The sequence below is a fragment of the Misgurnus anguillicaudatus genome, chromosome 25 (assembly GCF_027580225.2).
Source record: "Misgurnus anguillicaudatus chromosome 25, ASM2758022v2, whole genome shotgun sequence".
NCBI classification, from domain to species: Eukaryota; Metazoa; Chordata; class Actinopteri; order Cypriniformes; family Cobitidae; genus Misgurnus; species Misgurnus anguillicaudatus.
In genome coordinates this window covers 6,080,162-6,108,161 of record NC_073361.2, presented here as the reverse complement: position 1 = coordinate 6,108,161, position 28,000 = coordinate 6,080,162, and the positions used below count along the sequence as shown (strand labels likewise).

Genomic DNA, 28,000 nt, shown 5'->3' with positions numbered 1-28,000 from the left:
TAACAAATAAACAAACAAAAGTTAGCCCAGTTTGTTCATTATTGAGTGCGTTTTTTATTCATTTTAGTCATCAGTTCTGACATAAGGTCGCCACCCGAGGGCGCTGTTACTTGTGGTGTAGTCCTCTTTGGTGGGGGTGGAGCCACTTTCCTGACAGAGCCAGATCTGTTGGCAGCAGGAGCCATTGGTGGAGGAGGGGGAGGTGGTGGCACTCCTCCTATAGATGCAGAGTTCTGGGGAGCGGGAGGAGGTGGTGGAATGAAACCCACAGGATTTGGAGGGGGTGGCGGTAGAGGTTCTTCCCCGTAAGAGATAAAACTAGGCGGTGGTGGAGGCAGAAAATCAGGTGGCAGATCAATCTCTTCTGGAGGAGGAGGTGGAGGAGGCAAGTCATCAATGGGCGGAGGTGGGAAGGAGGATTTCGGGAACTGAGGTGGAGGTGGAAACTTGTTGCCTTTAGCTGTGCTGGGAGGCGGAGGAGGAGGGGGACCAGGAATCGTGGGGTCAGGAAGTGGAGGTGGCAGAAATTCTGCTGCAGGTGGAGGTGGTGGAAAAGATGCTTGTTGGGCAGAAACCTGCAAGAACAAAATCTGATATAGTCAATTCTCTTCTGAACAAGTGACATAATTTAGGGTATTAAAGATGACCCTCAAGTTTAACACAAAGTTTGTGGTTGCCAAATTCTTGTGTACAGCTAATAGGAACAGTAAACTAATTTAATTGATTTAATTTTAGTTGATTGACGCTGTACCTTGGTTTCCATTGGAGCTTGAGGCGGGTGTCCATTTGCAGCTTTCACTGCAAAATAAACACAAACTTTTCAAAATTTCTTTAACATGATATTGAAACAAGATATAAATGACGTGTTTAGTAAACATATATATTGTGCTTCAGTGTCCTATAGGATGCTGTCCTATCTCTACCTTTTGGTGTAGGGGAGGGTGTGGATGCATTGGAGGTGGATGGGCTGGACTGGATAGTGCGGTTAGCCCAGGATGCAGGAACCGTGGCTTTCCTTACAGCGCATTTGTAGTTGTCGTATAACAGCTTACCATACTATGAAAGTAATAATGACAAAACCAAATAAAGTAAGAAAGGTTATGATAGATAAGACAGAACTTAATAATAATTATTATATTTTAATATTTGATCAATTCTATAATTCATAATAGTAAATTAAAATGTACTCAATCCGCACCTCCATGTTTATTATGTAAATTATTATTTATGTAATTTTTTTGTCCACTTTTCACATACACTGTATAAGGTTAAAGCTGTTTTACTCCATAAAAAACACCTTAAAAGTATGTTTTATAAACTTACATTTTCTCACTTTAAGTGAAAACTTTAAAATGATTCAATTGGTAGCACCTTAAACTTAAAATTTTCAATTAAAGTGTAAAAATATCTAATTTTTAGGCGTTACCGATTGAATTTTTTTTTTTTAGTTGATCCAACTTTTACAGTCTAAGAATCAAGGTTTTGTGATTTTTTTATTTTATTTGATTCACCTTGGCAATCCGTATTCCAGTCACCCACAGGGTCATGCTCCAGTTATCATCACAACACAAATACTTGATGTATTGTGATTCTTTTTGAATCTGCGGATGCTGAAAACAAATCACAAGAACCACATTAGCATAAAGCAAACTTCACGGTCTCCTCTGTTACTCTATATATTCAAATTGTGTTTATCTCTAACATTTAATAATTATTTTTTTAATGAAGGTGTGAATTTGTAATGAAAGTATGCAATATCCCTTTTAAAAAATGTGCTCTTGAGCTGCTAATATGTATTGTTTACTGTAGTTAACAGACAGAAGATGGCATACTAAAACCACAATTCAATTGAGATTGCAAACACACTTTTCATATTTCGAGCACAGATTTCTGCAGAGTTGTTTCTTCATTTCTGGACATTAGCATTAAAAAAGCCAATTGTAACCTAAATAAAATGTGAAACACTCCAGTAAATTATAACAAAGCAATTAGTCAGATTCATGCTTTCACATTGTTTTCAAAAGGCCCACTTCTTTTCATTATTTATTTTATTTATTTATTCTTACCGCCATTCCAGCATCTATGACTATATTCATGGTGAGAACAGGGTTAATCTTTTCATTTTAGATCTGACTGTGTTTAATTAGTTTGATGTGAGTTCAGTATCCTTCATCCTAGATGTAAGACGACTATTTTGTCCTATGCATAAATGCATATTAAGCATATTTACAGAAAATAACTAGAGGTGATTTTCAGGTGTTTTGTTAATACAATGGATGGGCTTATCAAGAACCAGTTTGAGAAACTATGGGGTGGTTTCCCGGACAGGGATTATCTTAAACCAGGACTAGGCCTTAGTTTAATTGGGTAATATAACTAGCTTTAACAAACATGCCTCACTAAAAACATTACTTGTGTGAATGTGAAAACAAAGGGCACTGATGTAGTTAAATATATGTAGTGCAAGTTGTTTTCAGTTTGGACAGCTCTTAAATTTATTTTAGTCTAGGATTAGTCTAATCCCTGTCCGGGAAACCGCCCCAAAAAGTCCTAAACTTTATTTTGGACATAGTCATAGTGTTGTGTGACTGTATTGTATTAGCACTGTTGAAAAGTTTGAGAAGCATGCTACCATTTTTAGACTGAAGCTAAACTGATTTACATTATACTTGTCAGACCACTACACCTTGTATGTGGACAAAAGGAACTGTCTGACCTAAAAATATATAGCTTTGGAGTGCCGCAGGGCTCAGTCTTAGGCTCTCTGTAGTTTACTTTTGCGTGCCCAGACTAGTAGTATTATTTGAAAATATAGCATTAGCTTTAATCGTTAAGTTTAGGAAATTAGGAATTAGTCTGAATGACCAATACATTTTCTTCTATTGGGTTTCAACAGTAACAACATAAACAAATGGCTTTTGTGGACTAAACATAACTTTCGGTAGACTTCCACATATAGTCAATAACAACAGAGTCACTTTATAGTACTTTATTTCTGATAACAAGGGAAATAAATGGCAAGTAAATTACCTTCGTTCATATATTATATCTAAAGCGTATCAACTATTACACTGAGCTAACATTACTGTGTAAAATGAATGTATGGAATATTAACTACAGGTCCTTTTTGACAATGTGTTTGTTTCAGGGATCAGTTTAGAAACTAGCCAGATCGATAAGTAATTACAGATCTGAAGTTCACTTCAGTTAGGTGTATAAACGAGACATTGCGCGTGCATCCTATGAAACCATCTACTATAACTTTACAGGTTATCACCCTCCACCAATATTTATAACCACACCCTTAATGTTTTGGGTTGCCACACTAATGTCAGCCCTCATCCATGCAAGCTAATTAGAAAAAGATACTTCCTCAACTATTTCCTGCATTCTGGAAGTTCAAATGCTCAGCTTTAATCTTTTAAGAGTGGGTAGTCATTTGGGTAATTATGATATATTAAGCCAGTAGGCATACACCTTGAAATAATCATTGTACAATTTGTGTTTAACAGCCTTGGGTTGGTAGTTACACCTACTTGAGTTTTATGAAAGGGGAGAGGGCAGATTCATGGTGTATAAATGTCAGATAAATGCCCTACCACCTGGAGTACCTAAAGATCCCTTGTTATTATGCCAGATTACTTGAAAAACAAGCAAAATGTTGGCCTATAACACTGGACTGAGACCTACAATAGTAATTAAATAGGAGTTCAGTGTGGGGTTGTAGTCTTGGACCAGTGGAGCATTTTGAAAGGTTAAAGTAAGGTCAACTCTAAGCTTCTGTCCCAGTTATACCACTCCTACTTGCTATCAAAATGGGAAGTGGAGGCTTTAACAGGATGTAATTTACAGCTTTCGATGCCCTAACCTTTATGTCTATACCATCTGCTTTTACTTCCACGACTACTGTGATAGAAAATGCTTTTTTTGCTGAAGAAACAGCATGAAGAGGTTTCAGGTCCCTAAAGTGCAGAGATAAGTATCTACAGAGATCTTTTTCAGATCAGCGTAAATAGTACAGTAAGTGATTACTCTGCCAGTTTACGACTAGCATTAATTCAAGACTGAAAATAATGATTTAAATTACTTAACCCTGGACCATTTCTAGATCTTTTTGAACTTCACATTTATAAGGTAGCGGTTAATGCAAATCGTATTCTATGTTAGATGTGGACCGCATGAAAAAAATGAGAGTGGTTGACCAAAATGAGACTTTACCTTTAGCATGAAGCAGTGGTCTGTGGGTGCCTTGTATTTATTTCTATATTCCTTGCAGAAGTACACGTTGACATTGTCAAACTGCACCAAGCACACAAGGTCCCGTGATGCCTGAGGGACAGAAAGAAACCTGTTAATTTGACCTTTTCACAAATCCAGTACTTCTGTTTCCTTGCCCAATCGATTTTCAAGGCAGCAATCGATCACACGGTAAACTCATTATAAGTCCATATCTGGCCAAAGTACAGTGTGTATGTTTTACTTGTTTGGGTTGCCTCAGCTGACCTTGGTCTTGCCTTTAGGTGAGTAATACAATCCGGAAGCACGCAGCAAGAAGTATCGCGGTTTCCAGGATTTTTTCCCGTCCTCCTTCATATAGAGAACCCCCTCTAAGTCAGGCACAATGACCGAGGGTCCGCAGAAGTTCTCCTATAGCCAGAAACACAGATCCAGGAGACTTTAGGAAAACATGAATTTTCTGAGATTTGATCAAAGGGCTTTAAATCTGACTCCATAAAATTTCCTACGATAAGTCTTGGAAAATATCGTCATTTGGAAACTGAGAACCATGACATTTCTTGATTATATCAAAGTCAGACCCACCTCCAGAAGCTGTTCTTTGTCTTTGTCTTTCATGTCCATTATAGTTTTTTTGTCCTTTTTCCACAAATAAAACATCTGGAAGAGAGGAAATTGATTTCAGTCTGATCAGCATTCAACGCTGTTTCCTGATCACGAACCTACAGTACATTCTGCTAGCTTGCTCCAATTCACATTGATTACTTTTAAGACAGTCATTTCTGGTCAAAGGGCCACAGAGCGGTATGAGTTACAGTCATTTCCCCCAGCTCCAAAAAAACAAGAAAACACATTTATAATTATAAACCGTCCACTTTGACCATTATAGTATTGGGCTAAAGTTTAATTGATTTGCAGTCTACTTTTATTTCTGTTTTATGCAAAAGAATGCAGAAGTTAAAATCTTGCTGAATAGAAGTTGTTCTGGAAATGACTTTGCCGACCACAATGTGCACACGCTTTACTCTGTTATACATAGAAACTGTCACTTGCCTGAGGGTTCTTGAACACTTCATACTTTTCTTTAATCTCCTTAAAAATCACTTTGTTTTCTGTGTCTCTCGTCCATGTAGACAGAGGTTCCACCAGGGCTTCGTGGTCCTCAAAACCTCTTTCTGTGGAAAGTTCAAAATTGTAACGTTATATTATGAATTCCTATAAAATTAGTATAAATTACAAATCGGCCTGTAACAAAATATAGAAAATTGTGATCCCCTTAAACGGATAGTTTACCCCAAAATTAAAATACTTTTACCATTTACTCAACCTTATGTTGTTCCAAACCTGTATAAATGTCTCTGTTCTGCTGAACACAAAGGAAGATTTGTAATCAATCAGGAAACAGGAGCACCATTGACCTCCATAGTAGGAAAGAAAAATACTATGGAAGTCAGTGTTGCTCCAAAACTGTTTACAAACACTTCTCAAAATATCTTCCTTTGTGTTCAGCAGTACAAAAAAAATGCATACAGGCTTAAAAAACGTAAGGATGAGTAAATGATGACAAAAAAATGAACTATCCCTCTAAAATCCCTAAATACATTTTATTCTTTTGACACGTGTTTGCTATAATTGCTACAAAATTGCACATTATTAAAGTGTAGGATTTAAAAAGACCCAAATAATTACTCTCTAAAAAATGTTGGGTTAATTTAAATCTAGCGTTGGGTCAAAAAGGGACGAGCCCAGCCCGCTGGGTTGAAGTTTAACCTATGTTAGGTTGTTTCAACCCGAAATGCTGGGTTGTTTTAACCCATTATTGGGTCAAATATAAACATTTTCTATAAATAAAAAAATACATTTTACAAAATATAAAAAAAAATTCAATCAAGCTGCTACAATAAAAAAAAATCTGTGCCTTAGTAAATTTAACTTAAAAGATATGATTAAATTCTATTAAAAATGTAAAAATAACACAAAAATTAAGTAATTCTAAATTAACAGATTATTGAGTAATTTCACTTAATTTTATCATGTTAAAATCCACCCAAATTTGTAAGAAAGAAATTTTATGTTGAAACTACTTGAATTATTTAAGTAAATATAACTAACTAGGCAGTGGACTTCTACTTCCCAGCATGCTTTGCATGGGACTGCATTTGGAGAGTAAAATTTGAAATTAAACATTATTTTTTGTGTTTTTAACAAAAAAGAAAGACTTGTTAGTGTTTCAGGTTAAATTATCTTTGGGATTTAGAAGAATTTTTGTTTTGAGTTTTGTGGTTACCATCATTCAGAAGAGTGGTGCTTGTGTATAGACAATAGGTGACATGATGAAAATCATGATGTAAGCAGTAACTGTGCTTATGCCAGTACTATGACCTATTGAGTCTCTTCTTACTTTCTCAACATAATGTGGTAGTTAAATCTGGAAAGTTAAGATATAATAAGAGATTTAAAAAACGATTGGATTAAACCATTAAATTGATCTGGTTGCACATAATTAATTTTAGTGTACTGAAGTTGCATAAAATTGAGTAATTTCTACTCAAAATAGTTTAGCTACAATTATGAATATAATTAATCTGAAATTACTTATAAAATACAAGTACACTCAATTGATAAATTATTAGTACCCTCAACTTAAAAAAATATATATCTAGAGTTAAATTTAAATTGTGTGCATCTTCTTGCCATAATAAAATTAAGTAAATTCAACATAACATTTTTTTTCAGTGTAGGCTCGTCCCTTTTTGCCCTATTGCTGGGTTTAAAATAATTAAATACAGTTGTAAATAAATACAGTCGTATCAAATGTATGTTGGCTGCTACTTCTCAGGTTCTCAAAGACCACATATAAGGTGTAAAACTGAAATGAAATAAGCTTAAGGGTGGTCTAATGTTTTGTGTGGTTACTGACATCAAACCCATAGTGTGAGTTTGCCTCACGGGCAGTAAATGGAAGCGATTTTCTTCAATCATATGTGTGATTTCCCATTACTCTCAACTCAGCGAGAGAGCAGTCATGGATGTGAGCTAATAATGAGATCATGTGAGCATACTGTATCTGATATGTGTCCAAACTCTTCCAACATCAGCCATTTACTCATGATTATAAGTCACTCACAGTATAAGATACATCCTCATGTGAGAATGATGTAGAGGAAACTCCCTCTGCTTCTCTAAAAATATGTGTGACAAATTTGCAAAACCTTTTAAGGACACATATTATGACCCTTTTTGCAAGATGTAATATAAGTCTTGGGTGTGCCTGGGATGTATCTGTGAGGTTTCAGCTTAAAATACCCCACAGATCATTTACTATAGCATGGTTGTTTTATGTGGGTACTTTTAAAGGGGTGGTTCAATGGTATTTCATGCATTCTGACTTATTAACACAGTTATAGAGTTGTTTCCTCATACTAAATGTAGGCAAAGTGTCAAAAAAGCAGTTGGACGTGTTACAGAGTATTTCTGTGCCGAATGCACTTCGCCAGGGTTCGTACAAGTTTCGGAAAGTTTTTTTTCGATTACAGTTCCAACTGACGTTTCAGGGAGACGCTAACTTGCAAACATCTTATCACGCCACCCAGCTTTGTTTAATTTCAAAATTCAACAAAGTCACGAAAGAAGAAGTGTGTTTTTGGATGTAAGGAGAAGAAAGCCAGCCTTATGGAAACGATGGATATAGTTTATTATCCGGGGTAGCAGCGGAGTTTTGCGTGTGTGTTTGATGAGCTGGATTTCCCCAACCGGGTCATGAGTTGCACGCGGTAAGTAAGACTTCTATGTTATGTTGGAAATAGGCGCGTGCGTATTATATAAATGACACGAACATGTAGTGAATCATAAGTTAAACAGTGTTGTATAGTGTTGCATGACTCGTACTCGCTCCTCCCGCGGTAGTAACTCCTCCTTCTTCATTTTTTCATACGTTATCGGAAAGATTCGGTAAAGCTAATCTTTCTTTTATTAATCGGATTAAACTAAAGACTCTTCAGAGATATAAAGGATGTAATGCTACTCTATAGGTACTCCAGATTAACATCAGAAATGCAGAAACAGCGTGTGTTATGGGAGCTTTAAACTTTTACAAGGTGTTTGGACATAAATGTGTGTTGGCAGTATGTGAACAAAACAACTCTACAATGAAAAAATCCACCCACTTCTTCTTTTTAACCTCCTTTAAACCAAAGCAGTCTCATTAGGCATGCAGTTTTGATTTTCTTGTTAATGTGATGTCACAATGATAAAGCACTGCCCACAGCTACTGACTGGGTGGTTAATTTTACACTTAAGCTTTTCTGAATGCGTTTGTTTGCATTGTAGTGCTAATCCATCTAAAGATACTATTGTCTCAGACTGTATTCAAAGAAATCTGATCTATTTTTACAGAAAACAGTAGCTCATTTGCATTTAAAGGTAAACAGCTTTAAAAAAATCGGCATAATATGTGCCCTTTAATGCGTTTTTGTTTTAAAAATGTATTATTTTTGCTACGGTTATGCCTAGCATACACACTAATCTGGAGCTTTCGGCCCTTGTAAACAGAGACTTTTTAGTGTGAAAACTCCTGGATTTCGCTGCAGTGTTGCGGACCTAACCGGACGCTTATGGGTCCCATCATTCGCTCCCTGATAAGGTCTTCTGGATCATTGCGTATTCTTCCATGATTTGTCAAGCCCTGTCATATGACTTTTACACTACTGAAAGATAAAAACGACAAGCTGTAATGACCATGCAAACAATAAATGAACTGCAAACTTTGCAGCGTTACAGCTGTTTAAACACACATTCTGTGTTTATTCATGACACAAACACCCCAAACAAGCGCATATTTCCTACAATAAACGTTTTTGCCAGGTTATAAAAAATATATAACGTGACAGCACGTTGTTTGCAACCTCAATAGTGCATTTGTGCATTTATGGTCCTGTATAGCGTGAACCTTTTCTAAAATGCCAACATCGTTTTCTTTTTTAAAGCTTTTTTTATGAAAGTGCCTTAAAGTAAACAAGACTTTATAGTCTTAGTATACTATTTCAGTCTTTGTGGTTGCAACTCCTGAAAAAAAAAGAATGAAACAGCACATCATAAAATCAGTCTCTTTAAGTCTTCTCATCTAAAATTTGGCAGCACTAAAGCAAACATATGGCTCTCATAGCAGCTGGACAAAGTGAAACGGGGGATTTTGATCATAAGGTCTGTATTTCCTCACGATAGGAAGGTTGACTGATGGTGTCTGGAGCAGTAAATTAAATCCACCTGTAAATTGTTGTGTGTGTGTGATGTGTTTTAATAGTGGTACGTCAGCACTGTACTGTCACCAGGCCAATACAAACACACTTCATCATTTTTCCAGTACTTTTAATGTGCTGAAGTCCGGACAGATGTGCACGTGTGTCCACACTCACCGGTCTGTAAGTCAGGGTTGGTCTCACACACGCACCAGTCTACATTGCAGTCACAATGTGTCTTCTCAAACAGATTGTCAATCACATCTCTGACCGTTTGTCTTTCATCCACCATCAGAGTCTTTGAGCTGCCGTCCATTATCTCCACCTTCACAACCAGCTAAACAATAAGAAATGACATTAGTATAATTATGATTAAATAGATAGCCTATCTGTCTTGACTGAATAAATGCCTGGAGGTGTGGCAAACCATTTCATCAGCTCATTTGCATTTAAAAAGACAAACCCTAAAACGGCACATTTTTGCTCACACCTACAAAGTGTCAATGCTATAATAAATGATCTACAGTAAGGAAAATAAGTATTTGAACACCCTGCTATTTTGCAAGTTCTCCCACTTAGAAATCATGGAGGGGTCTGAAATTGTCACTGTGAGAGACATAATCTAAAAAAAAATCCAGAAATCACAATATATGATTTTTTAAACTATTTATTTGTATGATACAGCTGCAAATAAGTATTTGAACACCTGTTTATCAGCTAGAATTCTGACCCTCAAAGACCTGTTAGTCTGCCTTTAAAATGTCCACCTCCACATTTATTATACATTAGATGCATCTGTTTGAGGTCGTTAGTTGCATAAAGACACCTGTCCACCCCATACAATCAGTAAGAATCCAACTACTAACATGGCCAAGATGAAAGAGCTGTCAAAAGACACTATAGAGACAATATTGTACACCTCCACAATGCTGGAAAGGGCTACGGGGAAATTGCCAAGCAGCTTGGTTAAAAAAGGTCCACTGTTGGAGCAATCATTAGAGAATGGAAGAAGCTAAACATGACTGTCAATCTCCCTCGGACTGGGGCTCCATGCAAGATCTCACCTCGTGGGGTCTTAATTATCCCAAGAAAGGTGAGAAATCAGCCGAGAACTACATGGGAGGAGCTGGTCAATTACCTGAAAAGAGCTGGGACCACCGTTTCCAAGGTTATTGTTGGTAATACACTAAGACATCATGGTTTGAAATCATGCATGGCACGGAAGGTTCCCCTGCTTAAACCAGCACATGTCCAGGCCCGTTTTAAATTTGCCAATGACCATTTGGATAATCCAGAGGAGTCATGGGAGAAAGTCATGTGGTCAGATGAGACCAAAATATAACTTTTTGGTCATAATTCCACTAAACGTGTTTGGAGGAAGAAGAATGATCAGTACCATCCCAAGAACATAAGCTCTACTGTGAAGCATGAGGGTGGTAGCATTATGCTTTGAGGGTGTTTTTTTGCACATGGTACAGGGCGACTGCACTGTATTAAGGAGAGGATGACCAGGGCCATGTATTGCGAGATTTTGGGGAACAACCTCCTTCCCTCAGTTAGAGCATTGAAGATGGGTCGAGGCTGGGTCTTCAAACATGACAATGACTCGAAGCACACAGCCAGGATAACCAAGAAGTGGCTCTGTAAGAAGCATATCAAGGTTCTGGCGTGGCCTAGCCAGTCTCCAGACCTAAACCCAATAGAGAATCATTGGAGGAAGCTCAAACTCCGTGATTCTCAGCAACAGGCCAGAAACCTGACTGATCTAGACCGTTTGACCTCAAACAAAGGCTACTGTACCAAATATTAACATTGTCTTTCTCAGGTGTTCAAATACTTATTTGCAGCTGTATCATACAAATAAATAGTTACAAAAATCATACATTGTGATTTCTGGATTTTTTTTTTTGATTATGTCTCTCACAGTGGACATGCACCTATGATGACAATTTCAGACCCCTCAATGATTTTTAAGTGGGAGAACTTGCAAAATAGCAGGGTGTTCAAATACTTATTTTCCTCACTGTATATGGTATTTTGAACTAAAACTTTACATATGTACTCTGGGGACACCAAAGATTAATTTTACATCTTAAAAAAAGTCTCATAATATGACCCCTTTAAATAGATTTTTAGTGTATTGTTATAAATGGTGTTTAAAAATAGCACAGTTGTGTACAAATTTGGTTTAAGGGTATATTAGCTACAAAATTAGTGCGTGGGATAGCATTTGTTAACTCTTAACACCCCACCCTAGCCTAGACCTCACTAATTTTCAAACCCTGACTACGGCCATGAAAACAACATATGCTGGTGACTAACCATGCTGATCTTTTTAGCAAGGTCTTTGCACAGATGCTTGAAATAAGAAAAGCTGTTAACTTTCTTTAAAGCGGACACATTATCAATATAACAGATGGGATGGACTAACACTTCTACCCTAACTCTGACAATGTCTCATGAACTGTACAGAGACAATCTGTGTATCACCAATCATCCTTAAAATTGCACACTTTAGGCATTTACTGACCGATGAGAATTTCAGAGACACATGTGCAGCTTCGCTTTCAGAAATTCAATTTCCTGTATTCCAGCATGATTTCAGACTGACCCTGACCTTTTCACAACATTGAATGATATAGAATAACAATCACTTAAATATGTTTAAAGATTGATAAATGATTCAGTTGACCGCATCTCTCACCTTCTTCACTTTGGCCTCCTTTAGCTTCTCCAAGGCGAGTTTGATTTTATCCGCTTTTTCTTGTTCCTCCAGTTCTTCCTGAGGGAAAATACAAAATGATTTTTTACAAAATCATATATCAAAAATGTGACCCTAGACCACAAAATTAGTCATAAGTCGCAAAGGTATATTTGTAGCAATAGCCAACAATACACTGTATGGGTCAAAAATATAGATTTCATGTTCCATTAAGATATTTTGTAAAGTTTCTACTGTAAATATATATATAAAATTATCATGTGTTGCTAAAGATGCTACTCTAGCAATGCAAAAGGTCATGGGATTCAATCCCAGGGATCACACATACTGATAAAATGTAGTCCTAAATGCACTTTATAGTGTTGGCTGCACTTACACCTGTTTGCATCCGTTGTTCACTTTTTTGTTTTGTGTCCTTATCAGCTCTGTAACACTTAGCTGAAAACGTGTTAACCACTAGAACCTGTGGGTGTTCAGCATCCTTAAAATAGTACTTACTTTTGATAGTTTGACAGATGGGGGCAGGGGTTGAGATGAAATGGAGATAGAGGAAGTGGCAGGTCTCGGGGTGGACGTGGGAAGGTTGTAGTTACTCGGAGGTTGTACGGGCGGTAGGGCAGCTGGAGCCGGAGTCGGAGCTGGGGCTGACCCTTTTGTGCTTCCTTTCTCTGTTGCAAACTTCTCCTCTGTGGCACTAATATCTGCCACCAGATCAGCCATCAGGGCATCAAGATCATTGTCCTCCAGATCATGCAGGGACTCTTCAGAATCAGAAAAAAACAACATTGACCACCACCAATACAGAAAGTCCTGTGCTTTTCCTGTTAAATCTCACTTTTGTGTTGTGTTGAACCCTTAATAGGGTTTATATTATTCGAATCACAAGAATCTGAGCTTTCCAAAGATATGTGTCATCATGTTTGAGTTGTTGTATTTCATGAAGTTTTCTGTCAAGTAATGCCGTGGTCCTCCCACGGTACATTTATGAACTTTATGATAAATATGTGGTCATGTGCTTGCGCAAGACCGGATGTTGATCATTAGGTCATAAGTCTAATTCTAAATTATTTCAGCCATGTTTCAAGTACATGTTTCATTGGGGTAGATCTGTTGACCCTACTGAAAAATCCAGCAAAGACCAGCATAAGCTGGCAGCTGGTTTTAGCTGGTTTAAGGTTGCAGCTGGTCTAAGCTGGTCCTCCCAGCCTGGCAAAGCTGGTCCAGCCGGTGGGTCCAGCTAGACCAGCTTAAAAATTGACAAAACACAGCTAGACCAGCTTGCTACACCAGTAATACCAGCTAAAACCAAGCTGGGAGACCAGCTAAAACCAGCTCACCAACTTATGCTGGTCTTAGGTGGATTTTTCAGTAGGGGAGGTATAGTTTCACAAATTGATCAAAAACGAAATAAAAACAAACCTTTATTTAATGATATGTGCTGATTATAGTAATGATGGCCAGTGCCAGAAATGTTTAATAATTACCCTAACAAGGTATGACAATATTTATAGTTGACATTACTTTCATAGTGCCAAAACCAACGATTCGAGCTGTCAAAAGATTAATCACGATTAATCGCATTCAAAATAAAAGTTTGTTTTTGTATAATATTCGTGTGTGCAATTATGTTCTATATATAGACATATATATATATATAGACAGTTTCATCAGAATCACATGCGGTGTCGCGATTACGCGTCTTAGCGGAACTTTACTTCCGGTCTCTGTTTGTTATGGTGTGACTAGTTGCTAGCTGAACTCCTAAACAAATACCTTGCTGAAAATAACAAATGTTTTGGTCTCCTAAAGACGACGATCATGAATTATCCATATTTAATGGGAGGTTTGGCAGCAGATCTTTAGTTAAGATTGCATACATTATATAGTACACATTTTAATGTTAGTTTTTGATACGCTATGATTTGAACTTAGGTAATCTACGTGTTGTTTATTTTGCTTATTATCAGAAATAAACTACTCTAAAAGGACTTTTTTATTATTGATGCTTAGCGTTTAGAGTTTACCGGCAGTTACGTTTTCTCCATGAAAGCCGTTTGTTTACAAGGACACACACATGCATGTATGTATTTAAGAAACATTTTATTTAAAATATGTATAAATCTGAAAAAATATACATTAATTTATTTTATATTTATACATATATGTGTGTATTTATATAATACTTGCACACAGTACGCTACCCAGTCTCACAAAGTTTCGTGATATAGTCACGTATTTTTTTGATTCTTTTTTCGTGCTATTATTACAAAATTTCGTGTTTTTTCGTGATCGTATAACGAATTCCTGTTTTCGTATTGGTTACTTGACAGTTTTTTCCTATTTTTAAACCATTGTCGCTTCGGTTTAGGGTTAGATTTGGTGCTTGCATTAGAATGTCACTTTATATATTGATCTATACTATTTTTTCTGATTTATTTCTTTATATGTCGCACACTTCGTGAGACTGGGCTGCAATACACACAAATATATTATGCAAACACAAACTTTTATTTTGTATGCGATTAATCGCGATTAATCATTCGACAGCCCTACAATAGATACAAAATTGATCAACAGAGCTGTTTAAGCTTGACAAGGCCAATATATTGTGATAATTAAGCCTTAAAGGGATCATGTCATGCCATGTTTGGGGTGTAATAAAACATTGTTATGCTTGATTTTTTTAAAACATATTTATTTATTTATTTTATTTAACATTATTGCAGCTCATTTTTTCCCTTTATTTATTTGAAAGGGACAATGCACATCAATCAACATTTTTGTTTACACTCAAAATGTAAATGCGCCAAAGTTAGCTTAAGAGCTATTTTTTATCTGCAGTCCCTTGGCAGGTCAACCCAGTATCATAGTACAAAAATAAAATACATGAAAACCACAAGACAAAATAAAACACTAGATAGATAATAATAAGTACAATACAAAAATGGGCAGTACCTAAAATAAGATAAATTAACTATTGATGATTGCAGTTTTGCGATTTTTTTTAATCCATTTCGATCCAGTTTTAAACCATCTCTATCCAATCCATATAAAACTTTATTAAAGACCCTCTTTGACTTGGGCAGGGTTGTGTTAACAGCCAAACTGTTTGTTTGTTTGTTGCAGTTCTTGAAAACTGTTTACTATTTAAAGAGAATATCTCTGAATATAATCTTTGTAACTTTGCAGATGTTTGTTATGCTCATCAACATCGCACACTAAATAAAGCTGAAGGGCCCCTTTCATTGAAGTTTGAACTGTAGCCAGATATTCTTCTTTCAAACGTCTGTGCATCATAATTTCAAGCAATTTTATGGCTAATTAATCACAATTTATTTTCCAACAAGCAAAGCGATTGATAAATAGGTCCTCTCAGTAAAGATGCTGAGGAAAAACAAAATTTACTGGTGAAAATTTTAGGTTTAAGTAATATTATTTACCATTGAAATCTGTGAAACCAATGGAAAAGTTCATTTCCTGAGTGGCAGGAATGGTGGGAGGTTTATGCTGAGGTGGAGACTCTTCTTCGGTCTCCAAACTCTGTGAAAACACAAATGAGGAACAAACCAAATGAAAAAATAAACTGCCTGAAGATGTTTCAACTACAGAAATATAATTAGCATTAAAAGGAACAATCAGTTTCACTATCAGTATCTGATAACTACACACATTTAATTCTTAATATGTTTGCTTTCTCTTTTCCTTCCACATTTTGTGCTGAAATACTGTCTGCAATATCTGCAGACTGCCCACCTTAATGAATGGGGCCTTACAAAAATGTACATTTTGCTTGTATGAATGGAGGACAACTGTGTGTTTTTCTGTTGTCATCATCACCATGAAAAAGAGAAGATCTGAATGCATCATTTAAGTTGCTAAAGATATTTTTGTAATAATTTTTACAAACAATGTTTACCTCAGGATTAAAGGTGTTTATGGGTTATTTTAAAGAGTAGAAAATCTTTGTTAAACAGCTTAATGTTATGCCATGTCATGTTGCTTCAAAGGAAAACAGACTATAAGTTTAGTTAGACGCAACGAGTGTGTATCTTGCATATTTTTATACACTCCTAGAACAGATGTGTTAAAAACAACACATTAGTGTTGATTCTGGGACAACCCACTAAATGCGTTGTCCCAGAATTCACCCACGTTACTTTTAACACAACTTGTGTTTTATTTTAACACAAAATTATTAGAAAATGACACATGATGTGTTAAAAGCTTAACACAAAAATGTGTTTAAAAAATTAAAACATCCTTTCTAAGCACTACTGTAGAGAATAAAGTCTAAGAGCACCTAAAATCTTTTAAAATCTCAAGCTCATTGTTTCCTATCATACGAAACACAAATTACTATGAAAATAATTTTAAAAAATGATTTAAAGAGCATCTGACATGTTTTCTTGCAAATTAGCATTTTTATCAAACCATAAATGAGCTGTATTTATATATTTCACTGTAGCTACAAAAAAATGGTTTTATCCTGCCCACTGCCAATTTACCCAATAGTGTATTTCGATAGCTTGGTTTCCAGTTATCAAGGTTGCTTAAATGAGACCGCAATGACCTCTAAATGTGACCCAAATGTGGACGCAATCTCTGGGGTTTGTAATTTGCCACTAGAAACACTGCAAACTGATGAGCAAAAATGAGCAGTTGCGCCTCCTGTATGTGTCTGGGAAGGCAGGGAAAACGTCATCAATATTTTGAATTAGACTGCGAGGTTTGACCGCTAGAAGTCAATGTTACAAACAGCTCCTTTAAAGGGGACATTTCAGGAAATACTTTTTCCGTGTTTAAGTGCTATAATTGGGTCCCCAGTGCTTCTGTCACCCTAGAAAATGTGATAAAGACAAACCCAGTAACTAATCTTTGTAAGAATGTGAAAAAATTGAAAACTGGCTCAAATGAAATCGGTCAATTTCAACAAACCACCATTATTGCAATCAGTGTTTGCATTTCATCAGCTCATTTGCATTTAAAAGGACACACCCAAAACAGCACATTTTTGCCTGCACCTACAAAGTGGCAATTTTAACATGGTATAATAAAGCTATATGGTATTTTGAGCTAAAACTTCACATATGTAATCTGGGGACAGCAAAGATTTATTTTACATCTTATAAAAGTCTTTTGAAACGTCCCCTTTAATGTATTCTGCCAACATAGCAATTCCGAATGGCCTAAGGCTGGGATTTAAAGCAAAAGTATTTGATGAACATACATTCGGTTCATATCATTATATCATTTATGATGGAATTTTAAATTCATATTTTGGTTAAATGCTGGTGTCGTTTGTTGAGGCTTATCAGCAGTGCATACAGTACCTGTGTTAGGAGATCCATCTCCTGCAGCATATCACTGAACATAGCATCAATGTCATCCATCTACAACAGAATATAAACAAAACTATTATGCATGAATCATGCAGGAGAAAAACAGCAGTCAAGCGTCAAAAATGACAAAAACACACCATAAAAGTACCAAAAAAGTAATCCATACACTTTACTGCAAGCTTATATTCCATATAATGGCTTTGTGTAAGGAACAGACCAAACTGTAAGTTATTACTCAATGCTCTGCTGCAGTTGAATTTATGTTTATTCAAAATGCACAAATGAGACTTGACAGTTGCATCAATTTTAGATTTAACTTTCAGTCTGCTCCTTATACAAAGTTGATGTAGTCCTCAGACAATTTGTGAGTTTAGCACAAGCCGTATAGACTTACAATATACTTTAAGGGATAGTTTACCCCTTTGGGTAACCACTTTGGGTTTCTTTGTTCTTTGGAAGTCAAACAGAATTTTGGGAAATTGTTTTCCTGGTTTTTGTTCTGTCTTTTCAAGCTTCATGTACATAAAATGTACAATACACGTCAGATTGAATTGCAGATAAGCCAATTTAATAGAATCAATGTTTTTTTAAATCTTGCAACTAGTGTATCAGGTCTAAACTTCCATTTCAAAATTCCTTCCTCTAGAAATGGCTTCTCAACGAAGCTCCCTATCTCTTTTCCAACTCATGTCTCCTTCACAGCTCAATGAAATAGTTCTTAGTATGAAACCCTCCTGTTGTCATTGATGTTTTGCCTTCCCCAGATTTTAAAAGAGGGTTTTCCAGCTTTAAGTCCAGTTGTTACTGCTATTATCAATAGCTCCTTAACAAATGGAATTGTACCAACTTCTTTTAAACATGCTATAGTCCAACCAATGTAAAACAGCATCATTTTGATCCATATGTTCTGAATAATTACAGACCCATATCTAAATTATCTTTCATCTCAAAGGTTTTGGAAAAAGTTGTGTATTCTTAGATCTCCTCTTACTTTAGTACTTTTAATATCTTTGAACCATTTTAGTCTGGGTTTAAATAATTTCATAGTACTGAATCTGCCTTGTTAAAGGGATAGTTCAGCCAAAAATTATATTTAACCCATGATTTACTCACCCTGAAGCCGTCCGAGATGCATATGTCCATCATTTTTCAGAAGATTTGAGTTATTTTAGAAAATGTTTTAGATCTTTCAGTTAATCAAATGTGAAGTTATGGGCTCCACGACCTTCAAGTCCAAAAAATGTGCATCCATCGTTCCCAAAATAAATCCAAACGGCTCCACGATGATAAACAAAGGCCTTCTGAAGGTAATCCGTGCAGTTTTGTTGTAGAAATATCCACATTTAAAACTTTATAAACGTAAATATCTCGCATCCGGTCGCGTCCGCATTCAAGATCAGAGCTTTACGCAGGGTACGGAGGTTACTATGCTGCTGCTCTGTGCCCCCGCCCTCCGAATTTGTCATACGTCACTAAGAAAAGTGCGTACCCTACGTTAATACTCTTTCCTGTATACAGAGGAGTCTATGATGGCGGCGCTACCAGAAGGTATTTATTTTCGTTTATAAAACGGTTAGTTCCAATCCTTGATTCTGATTGGTCAATAGGTGTGCTTTATTCACAATAAAACACTGCTATGACCGGTTCACCCAACGGTTCTATTTAATATCACTGCGCCCTTAGCAACACCCTTAGCAACACATAAACATATAATGAGACAAAGTCTGAGAGCAGTTTGTTGTTTTTATTTGAACTTTCATGTTGTTTTTCGCAGTCAGGGACTATTTTTTCTAGCGGAAGGAATGCTTTTATTAATTTAACTTCATGAAAGTTGCACTAATATTTTTTTTACTTTAATATTGTGTGGTAACCGTTTTATAAAAGCAATAAGGTACTCGAGGCAAGTGCTGTATCGTGAATAAGTAACGGCTGAAGGGGTTGCAGGCACTCCGCTTCGCGTCGTGCCTAACAACGCCCTTCAGCCGTTACTTATTCACGATACAGCACAGCCTCTCGTACCTTATTGCTTAATTATAAAGTTTTAAATATGGATATTTCTACAACAACACCGCAAGGATTACCCTCAGAAGACCTTTGTTTGTCATCCTGGAGCTGTTTGGATTTGTTTTGTGGGGGATGGATGCACATTTTTTGGACTTGAAGGCCGTGGACCCGGTAACTTCACATTTAATTAACTGAAAGATCTAAAACATTTTCTAAAATGTCTGAAAATGTGTTTGTCTGAAAAACGATGGACATATGCATCTCGGACAGCTTGGGTGTGAGTAAATCATGGGTTTAATATCATTTTTGGCCGAACTATCCTTTTAAAGGTTACCAATGACATTTTTACTGTCTCTTTACTTTGGTTATTGCTGTATCCTAATCATGCTTGATTTAGGTGCAGCATTTGACACAATAGATCATGATATCTTTATACAAAGACTTGATCAAGTAGCTGCCTTTTTAAGGGATCTGTGCTGGTTTGCATTCTACCTTAAGGACAGATCCTATTTTGTGAATTTAGGGATTTGTTTTTCATCTAAGGCTTACATTTCCTATGGTGTTCCTCAGGGCTCTATTCTGGGTCCTCTACTTTTCTCATTATATATGCTTTCACTCTGTCATATTTTTAAGAAACATAATTTATCATATCATCTCTATACTGACAATACTCAACTTTATTTTCCTGTTATAAACAATAACTGTTCTGTGTCCACTCTGTTTGCATGTCTTCAGGACATTAAATGCTGGATGGATTTGATTTTTTTACAGTTAAACAATGACAAAACTGAAATAATGTCTTATAGTGTCTTCTGACATTGAAAAAAGCAGCTTCTGTCTTCAAATGTTCGTGATCGTGTTAGAAACCTTGGTGATGTCTTTGATCCTATGTTGTCTTTTGATAAACAGATAAGTATTGTTGTGAAAAGCAGCTTCTTTCAATTAAGATCAGATGCTAAAATCAAGAAGATGCTTTGAATGAAGGACCTTCAAACTATAATTCATGTTTATAACTTCTAGATTGGATTACTGCAACTCACTTTATCCGGGTTTGCCTAAATCATCTCTCGACCGATTGCAACTTGTACAAAGTGCGACAGCTAGAGCTCCCCCGTACTCGCCTCTCTACACTGGTTCTCGGTTAAGTTTCGCATTAATTTTAAGATTTTGCTTTTAAAGCTTTACATGGTTGTGCTCCACAGTATATTCGTAATCTCCTTCTTATCAGTTAATTCTCTCAGTCCCTCATTCACATTTTAAAACTAAGGGCGACAGTGCTTTTGCTGCGGCAGCTTCAATATGTGGCAGCTCCAATATGCGGCAGCTCCAATATGGTCTTCCTCTTCATTTAAGATCCGCCCCCTTTATTTCTCTGTTTAAATCTGCTTTGAAAACCCACTTTTATTTTATATGTACTCTGTTTGAGGGTGTAAAATGTAAATGTGTTTTTTTGTTTACCTGGATTGGGTTTTTATTTGTATTACGGCACTTTGGTTGCAACTTCTGTTGTTTTTAAATGTGCTTTATAAATTAATAAACTAAAAGCTTAATATTCACAGCAAGAAACAGTTAAAGATTATCCTAAAATTCTTAGTATCAAAAACAACAATAATGGTGCTTTTATTCATTTTTAGAGCCTTTTACTATCATTGTATTTGAAATAAATCAGTGTAAAGATTCTGCCTCTCATTTTCAGTTTAACTAAATGGAAAAGTGTACATGCGCAAACTATACACAACATTTTGGTTGAATTTTGTTCATTTGCCAATTCATTCCACTAAAATATGCCATAAAACATTGCGTACTGACATTATATACTGGATAAAGCAGTGCAAGTGTTTGTGGTTGGTATTAGAAACACTGCAGAGTATGCAATGCCTGTGCATATGTTAAAACATAACCCGGGGCTACAGATTCCACAATATCTTTTCAGAGTCTAGAGATAAAAGCATGGCTTGCATAACTCTTTCACACATTTGTTCTTTGCCAAGACATGCAGAATCCTGCCCATAAGCGCTTAGTGCAGAACGAGTGCAGAATATTAAAGAAAACATTAAGTTAAATACAAAATAAAATCGCAAAGATATTGCGAACATTTCAAATCTCATTTTGTTGAGCTTATGGTATATGGCTGATAATACCACATGAACCATTGAATGTTTTAACCAAACATTTACAGCTTTTTTCATCATTTCGATCTTATCTGTATGAATTCTTTTTTTTTGCTTATTTTATAATTCATTAGAAATCTGTTCATCTCACTACTGGATTTTTTAAATGTCTACAGCTTCGCCCAAAAGCCAGACCATACAAATTGCATACAAAAAACTAAACTGTGACCCACTTCCTTCTTATTCCCTCATATTCAGCATTTTTTTAATTGAATGCACATGCTATGTCTTTATTCTGTTGTAGTTTTAAGATATCTTAAGCATAATTGACTGAACACAGCATATTACTTTTTGGCCATTTTTTACTTGCCAGGTTCAGAACATCACCTTAAACCATCTACTTCCATCCTAAACCAACTAAGACTTAGCCTAGCTGATTTTAGCTGGGGGGTTAGTTGGTCTTTCAGCCTAAAAAGTTTCTGAAAGCCCTCTAAACCAGACTGCTACACCAGCTTAACCAGTTAAAACAGATTAAACAGTAGATGCCAGATAGCAACTTGCAAAAAAAGTTGATATGTACCTTAGCAACTTTGTAAGCATAACAACGATACCATAATGTGCTGTATTTTACGCCACTCCCATTTTAAGAAAAGATGAAAATTTTGTTTTAGTTTCTGTTCCACAATGTTTCACTGTGATAAAAAATAATATATATATATATATATAATTTCTCTTTTTCACACACTCTCCAGATTGTTCGCTTGAATTTGGGTCAGGCCAAACCGTCTGAGTGTCTATCAGAAGCACCTGTGAGTACAAACAATGCTGCGTCCCTTAAATGAGGCACTGCCACACAGCCGCACAGCCAATCAGAGAAGAGCTTGCACAGAGCTACACATGGGGAAGTGGTTACAGCAACTTCCCCTGACTCGATGTTGAAAGCATTGAAGTTTCCAACAGGAAACAGATGACACATATCTCTGCAACCATCTCAGCACGGTTAATCTTATGTGTCTATGCGTCAGTGAATCAATAATACTGTACATTCACATTACCATACAGGCAAAACATTATCCTGCAAATTGCCTATTTGATGAAGTATCACCACAGGAGAAGTGAAAGCATGCATTTGCATCATATTGTTGACTTCTTGTGTCATAGCAAATTGTTATATTTTTGACTAGTTTGAGGGGGTAAGACCAACTTTATCCTACTTCAGGAATGATTTTAATTAGTTTTGTCAAGTGTTATGGTAACACCAATACTTCATATCAAGGGTTTCACTCAATGATTTTAGGTTTGGAAAAGAAATTAGCTCAGTCTTTCCATTTGTTTCTCAATTGCATGTGTTCTAAATTAAATTTGGGAAATCGATTTGGTCGTAATGTAATCAAGTCTACTTGGATGTTTGGGAATAACTATAATGTTTAGTCTCTATAAGGCTATTTATAAAAGCATTTTTTTTTTAATAACTGAAAGAGACTAAATATTTTTCATCACTTTTGGGGCTTTAAATGTCATTTGTGATGTTGTTGTCTGGATGCTTAACAAAGGACTGTACACACATGACATTTCAACCACTTTCAATCACAATGTCAGTCCACTCAACAGTCCACTAAGCAAACTTAGCAAACTTGGTTGTATTTCCAGGTGAAAAACTTTGCACCAGTATGCTATAGTCCCTGCGTTCCAGTTAGTTTTTTTATGACCTTCCCTCGCTTCCCTCAGTCTCATTCACTCTGAGGTACGTCATTGCTTACGTTGTATGAGTGCCCACTACTGCTAGAACACTTGAAGTGGTTCAAATGGATCGCCCTAAGCCCTCGATCACATGGAAAGTGGAGACCACCCCCTCCATAATTTGAAATGTGCAAAGTGCGAGGTGCTGAAGTGACATCACATTCGTGTTGCATTGTGGTATATGGAGCTGCCTAAAGTGTACGTATGAAGTAGACCCTCGCTCCCTTGATTTTGACAGAGGGAGCGAGGGTCTGTCCATATAAACTTTCCTTGTCCCCGTGACGAAGAGGAACGCACTTCAAAATGGCGACAGGGATTCCCCCAAGGGGAAGTGTTTAGGGAAGTTCGCAAGTGCGTGTCTAAAACTGGAGTGGAACGCAGCCAGTGTTGTAGGTGTCTACCATAGATATGTACACTAGATGTCGCCTTGGCTACGGCAGTTCATTGGACCGAATGCGTCAAATAGAGCCGCCATCTTGAAACAGGGGAACCCCGCATCAGCGTCATTGTAGGCAATGGTGTAACGGAAATAAAATCACCATAAATCATCATGAATGCGATTTTCTTGGTTTTCTTTTGGTTCATTTCAACAGTCAGACATGTATTTAGCATTGAGTCCAGAAAAAAAAGTAAGTTTTGATATTATAAAAATTAGGGATGCACGATATATCGGCCGACATATCGTTATCGGCCGATAACTGCTTATTTTTAATATTATCGGTTATCGGTCTGATAGCAAAATTAGGCCGATAAATGAAAGCCGATAAATGATGGATTATTTTGGTTTGTTGAACCACTTCACTTGCTCATTACTGGCCATGTGGAGTTTTGATTGGTGCTTTTTGTGACATAGCACGAAGATGACACATGTTGCGGGCTTAAGAAGAGTATGCTAGTCTAGCGCAAAGACAAGATGTCCACGGTCTGGAAGTTTTTCATTGTGAAAATAATATGAATATTTATCGGCCTATATATATCGGTTATCGGCCCCCAAATATAAAGAGTTATCGGTTATCGGTATCGGCCAAAATTTCCATATCGGTGCATCCCTAATAAAAATCTACTTTTTTCTAACTATAATGCATAGTGCTTGTAGCCCTAACATCCATACACAGCACAAAAGTCCGGCATCGTCCATGAATTTTCAAGTACGGGTGGAGATAGCAGCTTTACCTTGCTACTTTCTATTCCAAGATGGCGGCGGTTTTGACGCATGCTTAGAAGCCCAAGGCGACATCTAGTGTATATATCTGTGGGTGTCTACAAAGGCATAGTCATAGTAGCGAGGTTACTATGACTTTGTTTAAAGAATTCATCATCAAATATCTTTGAAGAAGTAACAAACACCAGAATATCAATATGTAAACATGTAATTTTATTGTTACGGTGAATGCCCAATCTCTTAGAAAAGTAATAGCACATCTTTCCTCACAATCTGACCCACAGACCTGAGCTATAATTCATATCCACAGCCTCAAAGTTGCGACAAAAGTTCTGGGGAAAAAATCCTGACTAAGTATGAGCAATGGTAAAGCTTGCTCAAGTGATGCTTATATTAACAAACATCACGCCTTTAAATGTGTGATGCTGAATGAATGCTATTTCAACATATTAAACAACTACGTCAAAACATCTTAACAAATGTCCTTGAATTCCATGTCACAATTTTCTGAATAACCCATAGCAGCTAATGCTGTTGCAGTTATGTTTGGAAAAAGTCACTAAGATTCATCGCTGGTTATTTTAAACTGAAGAAAACAGTCATTAGAGATCCAGACAGACTGTTGACTTTGGGGTAACCTGATAGAAAAACAGCACCCTGTTTGTTTTCTTCATCAAACACTCAGTCGGTGTGTTTTTAGTTCAGCTGGTGTTTCTCCCTAAGACTTCTGTCCGGTATACTTAAACCTGCCAGATGTTATGCTTGAAATATTAAACCTCTTTATCACAGGACTAAAAATGCCTTTACTGAGGCTAGAAATTTGCAAATGCTACAGGAGGTGGGATTTAGACGTGGAGATTGTTGATGAAATTCCTTAGAAAGGTTCACTTGCATTGAGCTGCCAGGGCTCGTACTGTAAAACACTGCCAAGACGCTTCATAACAAACCAGGAACAATTTAACACAAATGACTGTTTGTTGTGTGACTTTGGGGTATTGACAGCGCATGTGCTATTTATAAATAAGACAAATTTGACAGTTAATGCTAATATTTTTGAGGAAGCCAAACCCAATAGTTAAAACTAAAGTGGGTCTTATGTTGACTAAATAGTATCTAAAAGGTACAAAGAATGTATCTGTTGGAACTTTTTAAAGGGTACTGCCCCATTGGTAGTTATTTTAAGCATTTTTTTAACAGTGTATAGCAGTTTCAGTGGATTGTTGTGGATATTGGTCCACTTTATCCAGTAAGAGACGAGGGCTTGGTGACATGAGCCAACCCAAAAACGAAAAATTGTCTTAGAGACTTTTTTGCATTTTGATAAATGTTTGTTTACGAAGCCATTTGGCAAACATTCACCAGTGAATCGTTCACAATAGATTTATTATAAAAGTTATAACTAAACGATATAAATCCATAATGCTATCCAAAAACTAGTGGACTGTTATGGTGTCTAATGTAATGAAGATAATTTCGTGTCTAATAAGAGCTGGGTGTGGTGTTTGCTGTACTTGTTTAATGATAGCCTTTGAACACATTATTACACCAGACACTACAACACCTCCAATAAGTATTTTACCGTTACAAAAGATTCAGATAAATTATTTATATGCCATTAATGTTAAAATAAATCAAATGATTCGTTTCATCCACACCCAATGATTAATGTAACAACTAACTACACCGAAATAACACTGGTACGGATAAATACAGATACAACAACAACTGTAGCATAAATAAGTCAAAAGGTACAAGCATTACCAAAATTCCTGTTTGTACAACATGGTACTCAGTTCAGTTATATTTAAACAACAACAACATCATTAAACCTAATCCTATACCAAACATCTCAAGCATGCTGTGGATCTCGGTAAAACCATCCCTTACCTTGATGTATTTGGCAGGTTTAATTACTAGGTGATAGGGTCATAAGTAGGATTTCTTAAAAGCGCTTCTCTTTCCTGTTGAACGGTGGACACCACCCAACCCACATGCAACAGTGTGCCGAGTCGTAGGGTTGAATATGAGTTACTGACAGTTCAGTTACTTCCTGCCTGACGCGGAAGTTCAGGTCTCAACCTGTCGTCTGCATTCCACCGGATACTGAAAACACACAGCGCTCATAGTCAACAGCTGAGATTGTGATGTATGTGTTCAGTGCATAGACCAGAGCTGGTTTATTGTTTCTACTTTGATTACATATTGGTCAATGATTAATAAACATTCATCCCTGTCAATGAATAATCCATGTGCCTGTCTGCCTTTAGTTATTAATGTGAAGTTCAAATCAAAACCATTATTCATTGTCTTTAAACTCAACATTCACAAATATTTAAGACATTTTAAGCAGGTGTCAAATAAATCCATAAAGATTAAGAAAGTGGCTGTCAACCAATAAACTGACAGACAAATGACTGAAAATGACTAAAGTTACATGTTGTAGCTAAACATCAGGGCTGTATCTGCAATCACATTCTTTCCTACCAATGTATATATTAGTAATAGTATGTGACAAAAGAAGTATGATCGAATTCACAAGAGTAGGCATCAAGAACCTGGATGACCTACTTCTTCCGGCTGGATTCGATGGATACTTTAGGAGAGGATTTGTGAATGGAGATGACTTGACACAACTGACGCTGATAGGTCACATGATAATGACAATATGACAAATATAGTAGGTCTGGATTTCATTCATACTATTTATAGTACACACTTTTATAAGCTTGCTAAGTATTTATAGTACTTATTCAAAATAAGTATTCACTCAAGAGAGTATGCGATTTTGGACACAGCAGGTGTTTATTACTGTGCTGAGTGAAGAAGTGGTAGACGGTTTAAGCTGTTAGTATTATTGATGTTATGCTTTCAAGTCACTGTTCAGGTGACTAGTAAACATGTACCCTCTTAAATACACTCTGCTCATCTCAACAATACTAAAGATGCATGTCAGTATATAAAGGTAAAAGTGTGTCAGACTACTTCACCAGCTTCACATGTGTGAACTATTAATAGGTTTAAGAAAACAACTAAAGTTGTTAGTTTATACAGCACATAATTTTAAAGCAACTATAGGTTACAAATGATTTTATATTAATGCAGCTTGTTTGTTTTTATAGTGTGTATATATACACTCACCTAAAGGATTATTAGGAACACCTGTTCAATTTCTCATTAATGCAATTATCTAATCAACCAATCACATGGCAGTTGCTTCAATGCATTAAGGGATGTGGTCCTGGTCAAGACAATCTCCTGAACTTCAAACTGAATGTCAGAATGGGATAGAAAGGTGATTTAAGCAAATTTTGAGTGTGACATGGTTCTTGGTGCCCAAGTGCCGGTCTGCTCAGTTACTGGGATTATCACGCACAACCATTTCTAGGGTTTACAAAGAATGGTGTGAAAAGGGGAAAACATCCAGTTTACGGCAGTCCTGTGGGCAAAAA

At 36.5% G+C, this 28,000-nt stretch overlaps 2 protein-coding genes across 4 annotated transcripts in view; one reads left to right on the top strand and one right to left on the bottom strand.

Annotated features, from left to right (window-relative positions):
- LOC129425681 (protein adenylyltransferase SelO) overlaps window positions 1–26,445 on the top strand; it is a 37,401-nt gene extending 10,956 nt beyond the window's left edge. For 2 of the 3 annotated variants that reach the window (XM_055181798.2, XM_055181796.2), the window contains one exon: window positions 22,402–26,445. The gene's annotated coding sequence lies outside the window, so the exon portion shown is untranslated. Of the gene's footprint in view, window positions 1–894; window positions 1,026–22,401 lie in introns of those variants that run through there. The other variant, XM_055181797.2, reaches the window with a different exon arrangement.
- apbb1ip (amyloid beta (A4) precursor protein-binding, family B, member 1 interacting protein) lies at window positions 4–26,579 on the bottom strand. The gene is made up of 14 exons (XM_055181795.2): window positions 26,439–26,579; window positions 17,526–17,585; window positions 15,636–15,735; window positions 12,694–12,956; window positions 12,178–12,255; window positions 9,651–9,810; window positions 5,290–5,411; window positions 4,822–4,896; window positions 4,504–4,647; window positions 4,219–4,329; window positions 1,512–1,610; window positions 924–1,056; window positions 752–798; window positions 4–575 (listed from the first exon to the last, which is right to left on the bottom strand). Exons 2-14 carry the CDS (start codon window positions 17,583–17,585, stop codon window positions 39–41), a joined length of 1,929 nt encoding a protein of 642 aa, XP_055037770.2. The 5' UTR covers window positions 26,439–26,579; the 3' UTR covers window positions 4–38.
- Window positions 26,580–28,000: the final 1,421 nt, after the last annotated feature.